Below are 20,617 nucleotides of genomic sequence, written 5' to 3'. Positions count from 1 at the left end.
AGCTACTGTGATGTTGTGGTAAGCAGGAGTGTGAGAGACGAGGATTACACACTCAACACAAGAAAAACTGTGCTGGTGCTTCCAACACAGAAAAACGGCATGCCCAGAGAAACACTATTTACACCTGGATATGCCTGAATACCAATGACATTGCTGCCTCTGTCTCAAACAGATTTGAGCTTCAAACAAAAAATCTCTTATCTGGCACTTCCAGAAAGGGCTGTATTTTAGGAGTAAACAGGCCGTGGACTCTCCACATCACACACACAGTTGCATACAGACATACACACACATGCAAATAAAAATAAGCAGTGGCTGAACAATCTAGAGCACTATCCCAAAGGATAGCTGGGATTTGCAGCAAAGGAGGCCATATCTTTCCTTCTTCAGAGAGAAGAAAATCAAGTGTGGTGGGAGAACTGAGGATAGTTTTCTTGGAGTGTGTATGCCTTAAAAAAAATTTTACTATCAAAAAATTGTTTTTTGCATCCCATTTCAGAGTGAACTTGATTTTCCTTGAGGGTGGGAATAGGGTCTCTTGTTTACCTCTGGCCTCAGTGCCTAACACAATAGGTGCGCAATGCCCTTCTGCTGAAGAACAATGACTGCGCAGCTAGACAAGGACAAGTGCAATGAAGAGGCCAACACATGGCAGTGATAAAAAACTATACGCTCTGGAGCTAGACAGTCCGGGGTGTGAATCACAGCCACCACAAATCACTAATGCTGCTCTCTGCCTCAGTTCTCTCATTTTTAGGGGAGAGAGCAAAATGAACACCAACTTGACCAAATGGCTGAGAGGATTCAAGGATATGGGTGCTGAGCACAATGCCAGGTACATGCTAGGGCTTTGGGGGTGAGCTCGATCCTTACTTCCAGGAAGAACACTCTTGTCTGAAGCAGCAGCAGAGCAGATTATAATACCTTGCATCTGGGTCTCCCAGAGACAAAGGCTCCCTATTTTTCGGGAAGCGTGGAGGCTGGGTCTGTGGCTGCAAGCACCGTGCGTGTAGAGGCGGAGGGGCTGCTTTGTGCTGCCACAGCTGCTGGACCTGCTTCCAGAGCGCGGAGCTCCTCAGGCATCATCAGAGGCTACCAGGCAGGGGACTGAGGGAAATGACAACATATTCCAAAAAAGAGCAACGGGACCGGCGTTGCTGAGACCTCAAGAACTAAGGGATGAGGCAGGACACATCCTGTATGGTTCTAGGGCCAAACTGGAACTAAGGAGCCAAAGTTACAGGGTGGCCGACTTCAGTGGGAATCAGGAAAGGCTGCCTTCCTTGCCCAAGGCTGTGCACGGCACAGCGCTGGTGAATGGCAGGGGGCGTTGCTGAGCCCAGAACCAGGTGTAACTCCAGCACCCCGTCACTGCACCTCTCTGTAGTCCCGGCAGGACAGAGAGAGGCAGCACAGGCGCTGAAGTTGCCTTTCTCCCACCAGCCCAGCCAACCCCATTCTTAAAGAAAGCTCACTCTTTGTGTTTATGTGTCTGCTTTCTTGTTCGAGTGTTTTCGCAGGACTGAAGGCAGAAGTAGCCTCAAATCAAAGGCTCTATCTCTCATTTGTAAAAGCCTAAGGCCACTGGCTGGATAATGCTGGGAATGCTGGGGGGAAGAGGCAAAGGCTTTCAGGACCCTGACGAGGAGTGGGGAGACTGCCCCTGGGCTGGGGAAGAGAGAAGATCCCATGTTGCCCCCTGAGGAAAAAGCAAGACTCATTCCCAGAAGACATGGCGGAGTGCTGGTCCTGAGGGGGCAGGACCCCAATCCAGGCACCCAGCCAGGCAAAAGTGCTCACAGGACAGTCCCTGGGTCTCAACAGACCACAAAGGATAGCTGTGGTGAGGGTGTCGGCATCCGGGAGACTAATGGTTCAGGCCCTGTTTTCTTAGCTACACACTTCCCGGATCCTGGAGTCATTCTGGGGCAAGGGGCAGTGCCAGTAATGACAGGGAAAGGATTCTCTGCTCCTCTGCTCAGATGAGGGCTCCGAGTCAAATAAAGTTGATTTAAAGGAAATAAAGATATTGACGTTCTTTGCAAATCTGTGTCTGACAACCACAGCAGCAGTGAAGAAACCAAATACCATATAAACCAGCAACACCAATACCTGCTCTGCCTCTGCCCCCTACCCCCGCCCCCCAGTCAGAGATGGGGCCGCCCAGGTGCGCCAGCTGGAGAGCGCCTCCCGCCTTACCTGGGGAGCAGGTGCTTGCGGCTGACACACAGCGCAGTCTGGTAGTCCTGGGTCACACACACCTTGTGAGGGCTGCACTTCACCTTCAGGCAGGGGTCTTTGGACGGGTCCAGGGCTGAGGCAAAAAAGAACAAAAACAGGGCGGTGAGGACCTCCAGGGAAAATTTAATTCCTATTTCTACTCCAATAGGTACGTGGGAAGTAAACAGACCATGTGTTTGCACAGCGCTATTTCCTAAGGCTGGAGGAGATGGGAACGAAACTACCCAAACCAGGGGGAATTCTCTTGTCTGCTGCTCATGTTTTTCTTCACATCAGGGCCGTGACTCCTTTGTGCCATGGGGAGCTGCAGCATATTCATCTTCGGCAGGAATTACTTTTAAAATCCTTTAGAATCTTACATGCTCCAAGGGCCAAGAGCCACTTTTTCCTCTTTGGTTATTTGTCCGCTATGGCTTTTTATGACTTCATCCATGCCTAGCTTAGCTATTGCCTATAACGTAAAAAGTCCTTGAGGACAAAGGGTTTTTGCTGTTGTTGTTTTTCTTCAGTTCGGTCCACATGGACAAAGCGCATAAATAAGCCTAATTTAAGTTTTGTGAAGAGCTTCCAGATGCATGAACAAGACAGTTTCGTGCTGCACAAAGTTACAGTACAACAGGGAGCAGGGGGAAGCTTACCCATAAATATTTATGGTGCACGGGAGAATTAGATAAGGGCCATGATGGGCATGCAAAGTAATGACAGAGCTGGAGAGGAAAACAGAGATCAATTTCTGGGGCAAGGATTAATGAAGCATTAATATGTGAATTGGATTTTGAAGGATGCACAGGATTTTGAAAAGCCAAGACAGAAAAGACCCCCAGGCCCAGCGGCCAGCACAGGCCCATGAAGGGAGGCGCGTGTGGGCAATTGTACGACAGTGCATCAGACCAGCACACGCGCTTTGTGCCTGGGCGTAATGAGAGGGGTGAGCTGGTGCAGCCAAGTCCCTGGAGGAAGGGTCTCCAAGGCCAGCAGTTCACATACTGCAACGCTTCCTAGGGCGGGCAGAGCAGCAGGCCCTTGGCGCCCCCGCACCCTGCACGCTGGGGCAGCCGTGCTCATCAAGGCTGAGAAGTGAGGCAGGGAGTCTGCAGTTGTGCCGCCTTCCCAGCTCCAGGGCCTAAAGCCTGGGAGGCTGTAGATCTTCCGTAACTGCTCTCCACGGCCAGCGGGGAGATGTTCTCCCATGTCCTCCCCACACAAACATTCAGTTAAATAAATCAGCCTCCAGAGCAGAGACAGCAAAACTGCGGGGAGAAATGCCACCTTGCAATCCACCGTGGGGCCCTCACCATGGTGACCCTCCTGCATTCAGATGCGGCATCATTCCTCTCCACCCGCCCAGGCCCAGAATCTCAATGCCATTTCTTCAGATGGCTGCTGGGAATGTCCCAAGGGACTGGAACACAAATACCCAAAGGCATTTCTGCCGCCTGCCCCACCCAGGGTGGCACCCTCTGCTGCAGCAGCTTCAGCGCCGTCAACAGAAACCAGGTGCATCCTGGGCCAGTCAGGTGCTTGTCATCCCAGGGGAGCCCACTTCCCGAGGGGTCTGCTGGAGCTTAGCAGAGGAAAGGGGTTGAGAGATAAAAGAGAGGCTAATTCGCACCCTGGGGACACAGGTCCACTCTGAGCTTTTGAGCTGAGGGCTGCCACTTGTCCTCTGGGTCTGCCCTCAGAGTCCTCTGAGGTTGGGCCTTCCAGAAATCTGCACTAAGAACCTCCTGGTCCCAGGTGGGACTCTCTTGGTCCTGGGACTTCCACATAAGAAGCCAAGATGCTGGTGTGTCTCAGGCCACTGATCTTCTTCTTGTATACTGTCCCTCACACCAACTCAGGTGGCAGTCCAACCAATTTTGATTTATTTTCCAAGACTCGTGCAAACTTGAGTCCACAATGAAGACTGATTACCAGGTGACAATTCGTGATGACCATGCTGGTCCTCTGCTGCCTCTTCTCACACTTTCTACCACCACAGGATGAAGGAAGACACAGATCTCAAGAACTTGGGCCCAGATCACCAGCAGCCCTGGCCCCAGGAATGAGCTGGGGTGCTACCCTGGTAGGTGCCACAGAATCTTTGGGGGGATTTTCACTGGAGTGGAGCACAGAGATGGAGACTAACAGGCTGGCCTAGAGTGCTGGGTGCTGAAACCTGCAGTAGCACACGAGCTTTAAGTCCAAATTCAAGCTTCTTTTTGCTTCCATAGCCAACTTCACAAACATGCAATGTCCACACCGTGACCTGATGGCCTCAATGGACCGCGCAGTCTCAAGACAAGCAGGTCAGCCGGGCAGAGTAGGGAAAAAGAGGCTCTCAGCCCAGGGTTTCTGAGCTGGAATGCTGGCTCTGCTGCTTGCCAGCCTTTCTGTACCTCAGCTGCCTCTTCTGTTAAGTGGGGTAATAACAGTACCTACTGCTGCTTTTGGTTGTCACGAGGATTAAATGAATTAATATTTTAAGTGTGAGAACGGATCTCTTAGGTGTTTGTTAATTTTTGTGTGTCTGTATTTTGTTCCAGGAGTGAATAATAAGCCTTCATAATAACAAAAACAATCGCTAACACTTACCCTGTGCTTTTGACAGGCAGGCAGTGAGTGAACTAAGCCCTCTAATGGGATTACCGGATTTAATTCTCACAACACCCAAGGAGGCAGCTGGGGTTAATGTGCCCATTTTACTAATAAAGGTCTTAAAGAGAAGTCCCTGGTGAGAGGTGCAGAAGGTGCTGGACACCTGCTGGGTGACTCCAGAACCCGATCTCCTTCCCACCACAGCTTGAGACTCACCTGGGACCTCCTTTTAAAAGTGGATTGCGGGCCCACCTCACACTGTTCCTGAGGCCTTCTGGGCAGAATGAGTCTGACTAAGTGAAAGTAAGGGGCAGCCAGGGGGTCTGGGGCTGCCCAGGCTGGGCCACGTAGGACTGCCCCAAGGTGCCCCACAAAGCCTCCGTGCTCCCCAGAAGGGGGGCTGCCGAGCTGTGGGCAAATGTACCCTCTGCCCCCTCCCAACTGTGCCAATGGACAAGGGGTCTGGTCAATTTTCTTTCTGCAACCCTGCCATCTGTCACCCTGTCATTAGGCTAATACCATAGCTTGCCCTCTTCCAATCTTGAAGCTAACATTACCAAAACAAACAAAAACCTCCAACTAAGAACACTAACAAATAAAAATCATCAGTTATTTAACTCCCTATGCAAACTTCCTTAACAATTTGCATATAAAAATCAAGTCGGGCTAAAAATTAATTACCGGGAACTGAATACTTCAAACATGTATGCGAATTATTTAAATGAACTTCACAGAACAACAAAACAGTAACAAATCAAGCTGTCAGCATTTATTTAATCACCAGGATTCTTGCTTTTGAAAAACAGCAACATTGGAATTAAAAGGGGATGTGGATGGTAGAGGGAGTGTGTCATTTCCATTTAAATGTGGCCTCTAAATAAGCTTTTCTTAGCAGTCTCAAGGCTCAGGTGACACTCCTGAAAGGTGACCCTTTTGAAAGGCATCCAGCACCTGTTCTGGACAGGGTCATGTGGCTCCACTTTCTAAAGGGAATGATAAGACATCAGAATGGTAAGTGGCATTTAAGAGGCTCTTCAATAAGGTGCAGGGAAACCCTGCCAGTGAGGAGGGACGAGGAGAGAGAGTGCTGAGTGTTAGTGATAACCCTGACCAGGGTTAGAAGCTTCTTGTTGAGGTGCTAATGATTTCTGGAGACCGTGCTCTAAGTTTTTGTCCCAAGCACATGCTTGGTGTTGGGGTGCAGCAATCCCCATAAGATGGCAAAGCCCTATGTCTCCTAGACCTCTTCTGTCTTCTGTCTTGATACCTACAAGGTAACATGCCTGGCACAGAGCAGATACCCACAGGAGGTTAATTTCATCTTTCCTGCCCATGCGAAAAAAAAAAAAAAAAAATCAAGTGTTAGCCAGCACATGATATATGCCCAATTAATTTTTTACTGATTTTTACAAAAACTTTTTTCAAAGATAAAAAACTACAATGAATTAATTTAAAGAGTGATTTGTTAAGCTGGAAAACACTGAATTCAAAATCCAATTAATTACAGGTTACATGTAATTTTTTAAATTAATTTTATTTTTTAAGCTCACTGCTTGATCTCAATTAAGGTAGTGATAGTTCAATTATCCTAATTGTTTCCGAACTTGTTTTCAGTTTGATTCATTTTTTAATTAGCTACATTGCTTTTAAAATCCTGCATCAAGCCTTTCTCTGTCCTTGGGCACAGCAAATGCTCACAGGCACAGGGTCATAACAGCTGTAACAGCAGGGCAGGGTACCACCTCAGAGAGGGTACCAACCCATTTTGTGGGTTGCCCAAAGGGTTCCTGAGAGTCCCCTGGGGGAGTGCATGTGCTTGTGTTTATTCCACTAATACCTGCATTTCGTGCAGGCCCGTGTTTGCAGGCTGGAGGCCAGCACCTCTGGTCATTCTTGGCTTCTGGGAGCCCACAGCTGCAGAGAGGAGACGGGCAATGGGAGGGTAGTTCTGTATGTCATGGGGGGCAAGGGAGCTACTTCTTCCAGTTTTCCAGGGGGCCACATGAGACTTTCTGGAGAGACTGAGATTGCTGAAGAAGTGGTTGTGAACTACAAAACAGACTGAAAAAGAATCTTCCAGATAAAAAGAAGTCCCTTTTGCATACGTAAGAGAAATCATAGCAAATTTGGGAACTGCAGCACTTCACCAGGCTGGAGCAGGCCTGGGGGGTGAGGGGACTGGGGCAGGTGGAGCCAGCATCATGGAGGGCCTGGCAAACCACAGCAAGGAGTCACTCGGGAGGGCTGTGGCTTCCATGTTCCATGGTGACGACAAACTGGGTGTAGCTGGGTAGAAGGTCATTGGCATACCCTCTTATGCTGATACCTGTGGGCATCTGCTCCATGGTAGAAGGGGAGGAAGAGAGAACCCTTTAAACACATTTTATGTGGAAAGTCTCACTCTGATTAAGAATACACAGGCTGTACACCCTCCCCCTCCAAATGAGAGGGGGTGTCAGGGTCGAGGTCCCAGAGGTCAACTCTTAGAGCTGTCTTCCTCCTTGAGAAAACGTCATGCTCCCTCTCCCTGGGGACATGAAGCTGCACAGAATCCTGGGAGGCAACAAGCCAACCTGGCAAGACTAAAAAGGAAAGACTTTGTCTAGAAGAGTCGTGTCAACTTGTGGTCCACTCTGGTGACTCCTGGCAACTCCCTCAGACAAAAGACCACTCAATTTGCAAAAAGCTGACAAATTAATGACTGTTGTCTCCATATTGCTTTTAAGATTGCTCTCTGCCCAAATCATGCTCATCTAAAGTTCATCTCAAGAGCAAAGACACTCCCAGTGATTCATTAGGAGTGACTTAATGGATGATTGACAACAAAATTACTCTAAACTGCTCAAACCTTGCCAAGCTAAGAGCCCAAACATTTATTACAGCTTGTCTGTCCCCATGGTAACCTGTGCATGCATCCCACTTCCAACCCCCCCCCCCCCAACAACACACACACACATACTCCAGAGGGTCTTGTTTATTAGCTGACTTGACAGAACCTCACAGAATAGAAAAGAGATGATTCCACCCATAGGATTTTGCTGGAACCAGAGAAGAATGGCAGCATGGAAGGACTCTGTCACCATTCTCAGCTTTCAAATCGAGGGGTGGGCCAAGTTCTCTGAGATGGAACAAAGGGGCCTATTGCCCATGCATCTAAATAGGACAGTTAAGTGATACAGATGACTGAACATGTATGCCCAAGGAGTGGGAGATGGGAGTGGGTTGAGGACATGGAACAGACAAGGACAAAGGGGCAATGGATAAAAGTGTACATCTGACCAAAGATTCCCCTCCTGGAAAGAGACCTTTTCTTTCCCTTCAAACCAAGGGCCTGAGGAATCATTTCTTTCTTTGTTAAAAATAAGAGCATCCTGTCTCTTACTGTGTGTGTGTGTGTGTGTGTGTGTGTGTGTGTGTGTGTGTGTGTGTGTTTGGTGGGGTGATATCAACCATTAACGGCCTTTTTCAGAGGGCACTTTTTCAACCATGCTTTTTCAATAATAACAACTGTTAAACATAGTTGGATGGACATGTGGGAGTTTATGATATTATTCCTTCTACTTTTTGGTATATATAAAAATTTTAATAACAGAAAGAAAGATGGGAAAAGAAATATCCTATGACCCAACAAGTGAATGCATTAGGCAAAAATGTGCATCTTACTGGCCTATAAAAAGGGAAAATTAGAAGTAATTTGAATGTCCATCTATGCTAGTCTGTTCAGGCTGCTGTAACAAAATACAACAGACTGGGTGACTTAAACAACAGAAATTTATTTTCTCAGAGTTTGGAGGCTGGAAGGCTGAGATTAGGGTGTCAACAGGGTTAGTTTCTGATGAGAGCCCTCTTTCTGGCTTGCAGACAGCTACCTTCTTGCTGTGCCCTCACACAGTTTTTTCTAGGTGCACTTGGGGAGCCAACAGACTCTCTGATGTCTCTGATGTCTCCTTGTAGAATGGACACCCATTCTACAAGGTCAGGGCCCCATCCTATGACTCATTTAACCTTAATCACCTCCCTAGAGACCCCATCTCCACATAGAGCCACAGTGAGGTTTAAAGCTTCAACACAAGCATTCAGTCCATACACCAACTATAGGGAAATGGATACTTTAATTATAAGGCATCCATTTATAAAACATGGTCCAGCTATTATAAAGGAGGAAGTAGCTCTGTATATTCTAACATAGGTAGATGTTTATGATACATGAAAAAGCAAGTTAGATGAGAAAACTGATTTGAAATGGCAAAGTAACTTTCTGATACCACACAGCTAATAAATTGGCTAAGCCAGGTCTGTTTACTTCCAAATATGTCTTTTCCCTTTCCTATTGTGCTGCTCTTGAAAATAAGCACCAGCTCCAGCCTCCCCCCACTCACACACCAGCACCCTCAGCTTCTCCCGATTGCCCTCTAGCTTCTGGGGCTACCCCTGCAGCACCTTGAACTCAGACTCCCTGTTCCCCTACCAGAATCCATGCTGCCTGTCACAGAAACAACAACATCTCCTCTGCTTCCTGGAGGATCTTGCCGGTAGCAGGGAGACAATAATAAGTCATGTCCATCACTAGGGGCAAGAGCGAGTACCCAACCCTGTGAGATTTTGGCATTTGTCTCTGAGATGAGTCCAGGACTCTCCATGCCTGGTGGAACCGAGGCAGTGACTAGGAAGAGCTTTGTCCCTGTGCTCATGTGCAAAACGAGACATTATAAGCAACCACTGATAAGTCCAACCTGGATGATCTGCACATCCTGGTCATTAGAAAAGAACATGTTAAGACAGGTCTCTGAGAGTAGCTGTGGGAATGTGCTCCATAACATCACAGGCCACAAAATTTTCTTAGCTTGGCCAGCCAATCCCTGCTTCTCAAAGCTATCAATGCACACCAACCCCTGTTCCCCAGCTGCTCTGGGATGGTGAAGACTAGGAGCCTCACTCCATGTTTTCACCAAGAAACCGATTTCCCTTCAAAGTGGGGTAGGGCAAAGGAGGAAGAAGGACAGGAGGGGAGGGGAGGGGAGGAGAACTACATGGAAAGATAGGGAAGGAGGGAACATTTTATTACATGATGCATCATTTGATTAGGGGGCTGACAAGGGAGGCAGTGACATCCATCAACCTGTAGAATAGTGTACTATTATTCAAATTTACCAATGAGGAAACTGTCTATAGTTTTTTATTAATCTCCCAGTGAGGACATGACACCGAGATGTTAAGTAGCGCATTTGTGGTCAAATAGCTGGTAAGCCTGGATTTCAACCCAGGTCAAAGCTGATGCTCGGAGCCACTTGGCCAGTCATGAAAATCGCTTATGAGGGGGCTACAGGAGATGACTGCAGTGCTAAGCAGCATGCTGACTCCCTCTGCCACCTCCCCACAGCATCCCAGAAATAACTTCTTACTGTCAAGACACCACGGAACTATCCAAACTCAAAAGCCTGATGCTTGGTATTTGAAAAAAGTATATGACTTTTCTAATGAATACAAAAGTAAAAAATTTATTTTCAAAGCAATCCTGATGCCCAGGGAACGTAAGCCTCTCCATGTTCCTACCACTGGTGGGGACGTACACAGTGCCTGACATCAGACGGGGCAGAGCAGTATGAACAAGAGTACCTAACAACAGCCTCAGTTCTCAGTAGAGAAACAAGACACCACCCACAGACAAGAATGAACCTTCTCATTCATCAAAATGGCCAGGATTTATTAAAATGTTATAACAGTAAAAGTACTTAGGTTCCATTTCATTATAATAGCCAGAAATTATTCATTAAGACGTGTATGAATAAAGGAGAGAGAGAATTACTTAAAATACATGAGAACCAGTTCTATAACCTAGGAGAATAAAAGGACATTAATAGCACAATAAAAATAAAATACTTCTGGGGAAAAAAGGTATACTTAAAAGTGTTGTAGCTCATAAAGTCCATCTTTTGTACCTGTGCTACACTTTAATTCAATTAAAATTACTATAAAACACAGAGCTTTTCCAGACCACAGGCATCCAGAGAACTAACTCCTTTGGTGCCAATGAGCACGATTCTGTCATTATTCAGCAGCCACGGCTGTTGGCCACGTACAAACGGAGAAACTCAGACACTTTACAAATTTAAAAAAAAAAAAAAAAAAGGTTACATGAGCCTAGAAGAAATGACGCCACAGGTGTGGGTCAGAGAGACGGAGTGTGGGAGGCACAGCTGCACCACTTCCTGCTGATGTGATCTTGATAGATCACTCAACTCCTGAGGATTCAGTGGTAGACAAACAGGTCTACTCCCCTGGACTACCGTAAGGATCTGATCAGATAACGCACAGCCACTGCCTAGCACAGGCCTGGCACACACTGTGTGAGCAGCTATCGTCCCCGTCACTCACCAGCTGATTTTAGCTTGCTTCCAAAAAAGAGAACATAGATGTACTCAAAGGGCAAAGGACCCTGGACATTTCAGAGACTCAAGATCTTGGAGCTAAGACGCTGCTCAGACTTTCCAATCTCAAGTGATGGACTCGTCTCCGCAAGAAGAAACATGAAATTTTCATTTTAAACATCAAGCTCAGGGTCCACTTTACCAAGACAACTTCTTCTGATTAAGGATCTATTCCACTGCTGAAATCATCATGTGACAACTAAGAAGTTGTTATCTCCGGTAGAGCTGTGCTCCGCCTGGTCGCATCTTACATAAGGTCTTAGATGAAGAATAAAAAACTAGCCCCCTCAAATTCTGTGCACTAAAAGCATACAACAAAGCCTATACAACAGGCCTACAAGGTCATACTCTTTTTCTTTCTTTTTCAGAGAGAAAAGGTCTTTGGGCTTTGCAAAGCCTCTCAGGGAGAGCCACGGGGTGTGATTGTTAAGGTATCCTAAGGGCTTATATTCAGGCACCATTGGTAAAAGTCTAGGGAAAAAAAGAGAATAAGAAAAGAGAATCTGGCAAACACTGTTGAGACAAGAAGGGCTTAAGTCCCGGGAAGCTGGTAACCTGGGGTATGTTGGGGACAAATGGGCAGGCAAGGTTCTGCAAGGCAGGTTTGGTGCGCAAGGTTGGTGCTTTCCAGTCCTCAGCCAGAGCCTGCCCACCTGACTGCTTTCTGCCCTGTCCTACAGAGCATGAGAGGGGCAGGTTTAAGTGAAATGAGAATAATGACATCCACAGGAAAAGCCTACCCCAGATTAGCGACAGGGATGCTCAAAGGACTTCTCAGAGCCTTGAATGAGGCTGTCACTTGCACGGTGTGGCATCTTTGGGCGTGCAACCTCAGTGAAGAACTCTAGTGAGGCACCACGATGCTCATTCACTGGCCACCTCCCTGCAAAGTCCAAACCTCAGGGAACGAGGGGATACGGGCAGTCCCACCCATGTGCTGCTTCCCCAGCCAGGTCTCCTTTACCTCTTCTCCACAATCTAACCTAATCCTTGCTTCTCTGAGTGTGGGGAGCAAAGGAGAACGCAAACCGACCATGGAGCTCCCTGCAGCACCAATTTTACTGGATGGTAGGTAATTTAAAACTTATTTTTTATGTTAAGGTCATCACTGGTCTACTATGGAATAGATTGCAAAACCCATATAAACTTGTCTAAGAGAGACTTCAAAAATGTATGTGCTCACAGTGAGCTCTGCCCCATGGACCCCAGAGTAGGTGTTTACTCTTACTTGCCCTTAGGGGTTCTTTGGTAGGAAAGTCTGAGAAGTGTTGAACGTGTTTACCAAGTTTAAAGGGCCCTAAAAAGAAGTGGGGAGCTCTCCAGGGTACTGAAACATAAAATGGAAAATCAATCTCAGTAAAAGTACATACAAAGAACCTTCAGAAGCAAATTGTTCATTCTTGTGGGACCAGAATACAGCTCCAGTTAACACTGGTTAATGAAAGATGCAACCTGTGGCCTGGAACAGAATCCCCATGCCATCTGTTCCCAGGGCCCTCAGTCCCACTGGTGAGACACCCCAGGGTTTTTCAGAGAACTGACCCTGCATAATCCAGAGCTTTCTGAGAGCCCTCACTGTGCCAAGCATTGGGTGAGGCTCACAAATGAGTCACAGAGCATTTTTGCCTCCCCAGGTATGAATATCAAAAGTAAAGCTGCTATTTCTTTCATCCTTTCCACTGTTAATTTTTTGTAAACATTTGGCTGTGGATTTATAAATGGGTAATTGGAGACTATTCATTTCCAAGTCCTTTCTTTCTCCAATTAGAGCAGGTTCATTTCTGCTTCCTTGGGATGGTTCCCAAGGTTATTAAATTCCATTCCTTAACTGATCACATTAAAACAATCATGACAAAGTTAGTGCTGATTGGACCTGGGGTTTCTCGGGGCACCTTCTAAGCTATTAGAAACCACCTCAAGCTTCGAGAAGAATGGTTGTATCTCCCTCTGCAGGGTTCAGGAAGTGCTGTATCACTTTAAGTCTTTTGCATTCTCGCTGTTCCTCTGTTTGTTTGTGCCCCACGCTGTTTGATCATTGCTAAAATACTTCTCTACGTGCATCCAAATAAGCTGGACAATTCAGTATTAACTTTACCCATGACCAGCTTCCTTTCCTGCCCATATCTTCACCAATGTGCCACTCAGTGACCAATTACCTCCCTTACATTACTTTAACGTAAGGCCTGTAAACCAAATTCTCATTGTGCATGGGAGACAGAGGCAACAATAAATAATGGGCAAGTACCTATGAGGTTTCCTAAAACAAACGTGAAGTAAACACAAGGAGTAAAATCTTCCATTTCCATTCTTCAGCAGTACATACTGGGAACCCAGCAGGTAGGATGGAGCAGGGAGATAATCATTTGTAAATGCCATAACAGCTGCAAAACTTTTTTTTTACCAAAGAAGGTGAATCGATGCTCTTGTTTTTGTTGAAGTTATGAATTCTAATTTTTTTAAGAGCTTCATAATTACATCCTCCACAATCTGGCCTTAATCTTTCCTTCCAGAATTTAGTTTCCTTTACCAGACTATAGTCTCCTCGTCCTCCAACATTTCCCCTGCCTTCAGTTTCATCGGACAACTCACAATCCCCCAAACCCTATGCTTTCATGCCTCTCGAGCCTAGACTGCAGCACCCAATATAAAGAATAAACACCTTATGAGGCCAATATTATCTTCACTTGAAAGATAAGGGAAAAAAACAAAACTTGCCAAAGATCATGAAACTAATAAGAGGTCAAGCTGGGATGTGACTCCAAGTCTGCCAAAATCCAGCAGAAGCCTCAGGTGACCAAAGACAGTATCAACACTCCTTGCCACTGCATGTGCATCCTCTTAACAGTGTCTAGAATATCCTGGGGCTCGGTGACAGTTGTGGACTCAATGTGTGAATGGCCCCTGGTCTGTGGGCCTAATCACTGCTCTCTCCTTCTCTGTGAGGCCAGGTACCAAGTGTGGCTCATCATTTCTGTACTCCAAGTCCCCTGACATGTGTCTGCTCCAAGAGATGTGTTCAGTTAATGCAGAATAAACTGTCTGTGAGAGGAGTACCTTTGGATGAATGTTTTAAATTGGGATTTCTAGGTCACAAAAACTCAGAGCTAGAAGGGTCCCTGGAGCATCTGCCTCCAGACCAACATGTTCACATTTAAACATAGGAAAGACTTTAACCCATCAACTCAGCAAACATTTATGAAACTAATTTTACATGCCAAGTACTATTATAAGCACTGGGCATTTGAGAAATGGGTAAGACAGAAGTTTCTGCTTTTAAGAACCGACATTCTAGTAGAGAGAATAACGAGGGAGAAAAAAATGGAAGGGAGGGAGAAAAGGAGGAAGGGAGGAAGGCAGGCAGAGAGGAGAGGGAAAATGAAATAAAGAAGGGAGTTAGGGGAAAAAACATTAGATAGGAATAAGAGCTAGGCAGCTAATTTTAAAAGAGTGATGCCATAGAGAGCTCCTGAGTAGTCACATTGGATTGAGTAGTCAGGGAAGACCTCTCTGAGGAGGTGACATTCAAGCCATGATCTGACAAAAAGGAAGATCTTTTGAAGATAAGTTGAGAAACATTCCAGGAGAGGGACTGCAAAGGCCCCAAGGTGGGAACTGCCCCTGGAAAATTAGATAAAGGAACAGATCTCAACAGATTGGGTGACTTTTCCAAGGACACACAGCTAGCATAGGACCAGAACTTATCTCTAGAAAGACCAATTCTCAGATATGTATCCTTAGTGCAATGAGTCCCCAGGTATGTGAGCAACATGTTGAGGTCTGCAACTACATGCTGGCCTTGCCCCAGACCTGGACTCACCTTCGTTTCTAACACCATACCAGGGGCTCTGCTTCAACAAAGTGGTCTTGACTAGCTATTGCTCAGGTTACAGAAGCTGGAGGCGAACAGCTGGATCTCAGGCTTCCTGGGCACTGTTTTTGCTCATATAAGCAAACCACCGATATGTGTGATATGCATTATACGGACAAGTCAAAGGAGCATGATTTGTGCTCCAGACAAATCCAGTTGCACATCTTAGCTCAGTTCCTTGGGTGCTGTGTGACCGTGGGCAGATTATGCAGCCTCTCTGGGCTATAAAGGGGAGCACCAGCATCTCCTTTACATGGTGGTTAGGATGAGACAACATGTCACATGCTGAGCAGTGATCCTAGCAAGTACCCAGTAAATGTATTTCACTCTTTCCCACATGATTCCTCTTAAACATTCCTTACAGTTGCTCCAGTCTCAACGGGACCCCTTTTCTTCTCCAGGTTTCTCTATCAGGTCGGTCATCTTCAAGCCAAGATACAGCCTTGAAGTCATCGTGCCTCTGATCTCTACTTCCCAGAAGACCTCCAGTGATCCGCCTCTGTTGCTAAACTGGTCCTGTTCTCTGCAGCAATGCCTCCCACAGGCGGCCTGGACTTCTCCACCACCACGCCCTGCATCAGAAACCTGGTGCTCCTCTAAGCCTTCATCAGCGCACAGGCCCCCAGCGCGGGAAAGATGACTAGATGGTCTACCCCCTGCACTGAGTGAGGTCAAACAGAAACTGATACATAGCCCTCTGAAATGTACAGAACAGAGTGAAAGGAGAAGAAAAACACTGAAATAAAGGAGATCCTCTTTTTCCGAAACACTCTCCCCTATGCAAATGTGTAACAGAGCCTTTTGGCATCAGACTAAAGCAGCCATCAGGCCTTTTGTGATCCTGAAAAGCTAATGAGAGGATGTGTTTCTGTGTAATCCAAACAGTATCCATTTCATGCCCAATCGTTTTTTCAAATGGGCAACAAATCTCCCTAGTGTGTTCTTTCCTTTGACAAACAAAAACTCCGTCTGGTCTCTTTGTGGGCCCTGTCCAATCAACAAGGGCAAGAGACCCTTGATGCCAATTCGAAGCGCCTGTCACAGAGGCAGCCCCGCTGGGCCATCTTGCTCCCTCGTATCAGGTTCCTCTTATTGGAAGCCAAGCCCAAATCCAGAATTTTGAACTCAGACTGACAAAGCAGCTCACTAATTTTGAACTCATTTCTAAATTGCAAGTTGACCACATTTTATATGAAGTTCACCACTGTTTTAGGCAATGGCATTAACAGATGGCGTATGACAGAGCTTCATCAGATATGGTGTGAATTCCCAGAACCACAAAGTAAGGGACTCCAGAACTACATTCATGGGGAGGCAGGAGAAGTGCCTTTACATCCTGAGGAGGGGGAAGGCCTGTGGCAGAATGACCACCAAGCGCTGTGGCAAAAAATGAAGTAACGTGTTGGACATGGTCTCATGTGCTCAGCTGGCATCTGCTACTGTCGGCTTCCAGGGTCATAAATACCATCTCAACCCATCCCTTTCCTCGCCAACAGTTTGTATATTCATCTCTTAGAGGATAATTCCTTACAGCAACTCCCTCCCTTAACTTCAAAGAGGTAATCAATAGGAGAACAAGAGTTTACTCTTAAGTAGTTTGACATCCAATAATTCATCTATTTGCTAAGCGTAGGACCCTCACTGAGCCCTATTAAGTGTCAGGCATCATTTTGGATGCTGAACAAGAGAGGGCCTGTCCCCATGCACGTGACACTTACAGGCCCTTGACAGCTGCCAGGTACCTGCCACATCGGATCTCCTAGGGTCCTTACAACTGCCCCATGAGGCAGGTGTTACTATCAGGGTTGTGTTACAGCCAAGATAACAGAGGAACTTGTAGAGACAGGATGAGGCACTTGTCCAGCCCCTAGAGCGGGAAAGGACCAAGCAGAATTTAGACAGGAGAACCAGAGCCACCCCACCCAGAGGCCACAGTGCCCAGGAGCACTGTGAGCAACCCAGACAGTGCTTCTAAAGTTAGGAGCAAGTTGCTAGCAATAAGTGAGAAAATATCACAGAAAAACCCAGGACACGTTTCTGGGTGATTTCTACTTGGAAGAGCTGGCTGCACCTGGGCTTGCGTTACCACGTGGCTGCCCCCTGTGCCCCGCCATCGTCATCTCTGCCCCTGTGTACCTGCTTCGCCTCAGTCCCTTCCTCTTTCCTCCTCTCCTACGTTAACTGCCTACCTGGTCCCCAGATGCACTGGTGTTTGAACCACCCACGGCTCCATAGGAACACCTCTTTTCTTCCCAAAATAAACAACTGCACCATTAAGATTCTATACTTCCTTCACTTGGCAAAGACTCCCAAGACAATTGGGATGAAATGTTCCAGGAGGGTTACTTTTCTTTAGTACATAAGCAGTTTTTAGTCCACATACTTCAGTGTTTGGCAAACAACACAAGAACTAATTTTTTTAGCTTTAACAGGCTAATTATCCTACCTTTGAAATTTCACATCTGTGTAATTAATTTGGCAATCTTCTGCCCTGGGGAATTTCCCCCTCCTAATAGGCTTTACCCTGCTTTTTTTCTTAAGAGTCTTAACTGTGCTGAATACCAGCCTTAGTGCTGTCAGATCCCAGAGGTGACTCTGTGGAGGGGCAGGAAAGGAACCTCTTCCTCCTGATTTTCCCCGCGTGGGGCTGTCACCATCATGTATCTCAAAGTGGCAGAGGAGGACATTTTCCATGTGGCTTCCCTCTCTGCAGAGGCTCTCAGATTAACAGACACAGCTCCAGTCACATAAACAGAATGATGAGTCTCTCAGTCCTATGTCCAAATTCTTAGCCTAGAATCCGGTCCAGATAGACTCAGGTATCATCCCCTTGACCCCATCACCTATGGTCTAGGGGAGGGGGCAGCTCTCAGAGACTGAACATGGCTACCGGGAGCCCACCCATAAGACTCCCTTCTTTTCTGTCTGATGGAGAGACACTATTCCCAAAGAATGGATAGGGTGGATTGGAAAGGATACCTCAAAGGATAGCAACCTCAGGTATTATATGAGACAGAAAAACAAGGGCCTGTTAAAATGAGACCACCTCTTCTTTGACTAGTCGAAGCCTCTGGCAGAACTACCTTAGTGTTGACACTGAACGTCAAGTGATGTTCTCTCAGCCATCTCCAAACGCAGCTGATTAGAATCACGATCAACCTCGAAGTGCTTTAGATAAAGTACATCTGGTACCTGTGTTCTTCTGGAGCCTTTAAACTCTCTCCCCAGCAAGGCTGACCTCTTGTCCTGTCAACCTGAGCTCACACTTGTATTTCTTTGGGCTCCAATGGCAATGACTGCTTATGTTGCAAAATCGTCATTGCTTCCATTTATATTTTTAGTTATGATTTGTATGTGTGAATTTATATTTTTTATCCTCACCAGATGACATGCTTGTTGATTTTAGAGAGAAGGGAGAGAAAAAGAGAGAGAAACATCACTGTAAGAAAGGAACATCAATCGGTTGTCTCACATACGTACCCCGACCAACCCCAAAACCTAGGCATGTGCCGTGACTGGGAATTGAACCCGCAACCTTTCGGTCCACAGGATGACACTCCAACCAAATGAGCCACACCAGCCAGGGCATGATTTACATTTTTATTTATGTTTCTACCGGTTTTTGTCTTGTGTCACCTATCAAATTGTGAGGTCCTGTCTTATAAATATTTTTTACTTCTCTCAGAGCAGTGATTATCACACTTTGTTGACAAAATATTACCAAAAAGTTTGCAGTAACCACATTGCTTATAATACCCTGGCATCACTGAAAACGATATTTTCTCCAAACTGTTTTTGTATTCAAAAATCTCTAAGATGTGCCAACAACTAAGATGTAAGCAAGAAAGAAAATTTTAAAAGCCTATCTTTTTCATCAAGTATTCGGTGGCACAGCTACCCAATTTCCATGATGTAAGAATAAGATCCAATAGCTGTCATACTCTGGGTAAGATCTAAGAGCTGTTGTTCCCATTCTCATCTTCAGTGATATATTATACATGGAATTATCTCCGTGTAAATCAGGACCCTGGCATCATATTTGAGCTAGCTTTATACTTTTACTTCTGGCTGGTGAGAAAGTTGTTTTCTTTTTCTTTTCCTTCATCCCTAAGGGAAAAGAAAACTGATCAATATACTATTCCTATTTCTCTAGTCTCCTGAGAAAACCTTCTGTCTCCTTATAATGCCATCTGAAATAAGACTAGGGACGAACTTGTGCTTAGACCAGGATTATATGTCCATCCCCTACCCTTTCAGGAGACATCTGGCAATGTCTGGAGACAATCTGCTTGTCAGGATGATGTGGGAAGGGGGACAGGATGCTACTGGCATTTAGTGGGTGGAGGTAAGGGACGGTGTTAAACATTCTACAATCTATAGGGCAGCTCCACACAACAAAGAATTATCTGGCCTAAAACATCAATAGCTCCAAGGTTGCGATGCCCTAGTGTAGCTACACAGGGCACGTTGGGAGGAGCTACTGTTTACAGCATTCTTTGATGCTGCATTCATTTCTATATGAGGGGTGGGGAGTAAGTAAGCCTGCTTAGACCTGGAGACATAAGGAAGAGGAAGGGGGAGAGTGGGCTGTGTCCCTAAAGGACCTCCAGAGAGCATATCTACCCTACATCAGCATGGGAAGGGTCCTCCAGAAGCTATATAAACCACTTTTCTCATGGAACTCTTGAGAAACTGGGGTCCAGAGAGGGAACACTGACTTGTTTCATGTTCCTAAGCAAACCAGCTGTGGAGCTGAAACTAGAAACCTGGGCTCATACCCCCAGCCTGTGTTCCATCTACTCAGTCATGCTGATGTCAATAAAAAGAGAACAGGAAATATAGCTCCCAAACCACCACTGGATTTTAAATTCATTAAGAGGGATGGGATGCCAGAAGAGACCTTTCTGTACCTGGAGGGAACCAGATGCACAGTCTGAAGATTGGAAGGCAACATATTTTTTCAACAACAAATATGGATTTAGCACCTACCATATGCCAGGCACTGATTTAAGTGCTGGAAATATAGTCATAAATGGAAGAGTCAAAGTGCCTCCTGCCATGTGACTTACTTTCTAGTGTCATGGGCAAAAGAGGCAGGCATGGCCACCAAGGAAAGGCAGAAGAGCTAAGGCCAAAAATAAAAAGAAGTTGAAGGTAAGTCTCATACCCTAAGATCCCCTCTAGGACTCAAGGACCTATAAAAGGTACTCCTTGAGTACCTTTAAAACGGATGTTTTAGGATGATGTAACATTTTGCTTGAGGCTCTAAACCTTTCATAGGTCACTATTTCATTACCTAGATAATGCAGTAGTAGTTATAACAATGACCACCGTTGCCTAGACAGGAATCTATGTGCAGCTCACTGTGCTGGGCACTTTCCATATACCATCTCATTAACTCATCATAATAACCCTATGATTAGATGTCAGTACCCCCATTTGTAGATACAGAAATCTGGGTTCAATCATGTAAAATAACTAGTCCAAGGTCACATAGCTAGAG

The 20,617-nt window shown here is 46.1% G+C and overlaps 1 protein-coding gene across 1 annotated transcript in view; it reads right to left on the bottom strand.

Moving 5' to 3' along the window:
• Positions 1-20,617, bottom strand: part of SPOCK1 (SPARC (osteonectin), cwcv and kazal like domains proteoglycan 1) — a 488,267-nt gene that overhangs the window by 158,806 nt on the left and 308,844 nt on the right. The window contains exon 4 of the mRNA XM_090288283.1: positions 2,200-2,314. Within this exon, the coding sequence (XP_090144409.1) occupies positions 2,200-2,314 (115 nt within the window). The remainder of the gene's footprint in view (positions 1-2,199; positions 2,315-20,617) is intronic.

Source organism: Furipterus horrens, unplaced genomic scaffold, assembly GCF_987537825.1.
Source record: "Furipterus horrens unplaced genomic scaffold, mFurHor1.1.pri manual_scaffold_10, whole genome shotgun sequence".
NCBI classification, from domain to species: domain Eukaryota; kingdom Metazoa; phylum Chordata; class Mammalia; order Chiroptera; family Furipteridae; genus Furipterus; species Furipterus horrens.
This window is presented reverse-complemented; position numbering and strand designations above follow the sequence as displayed.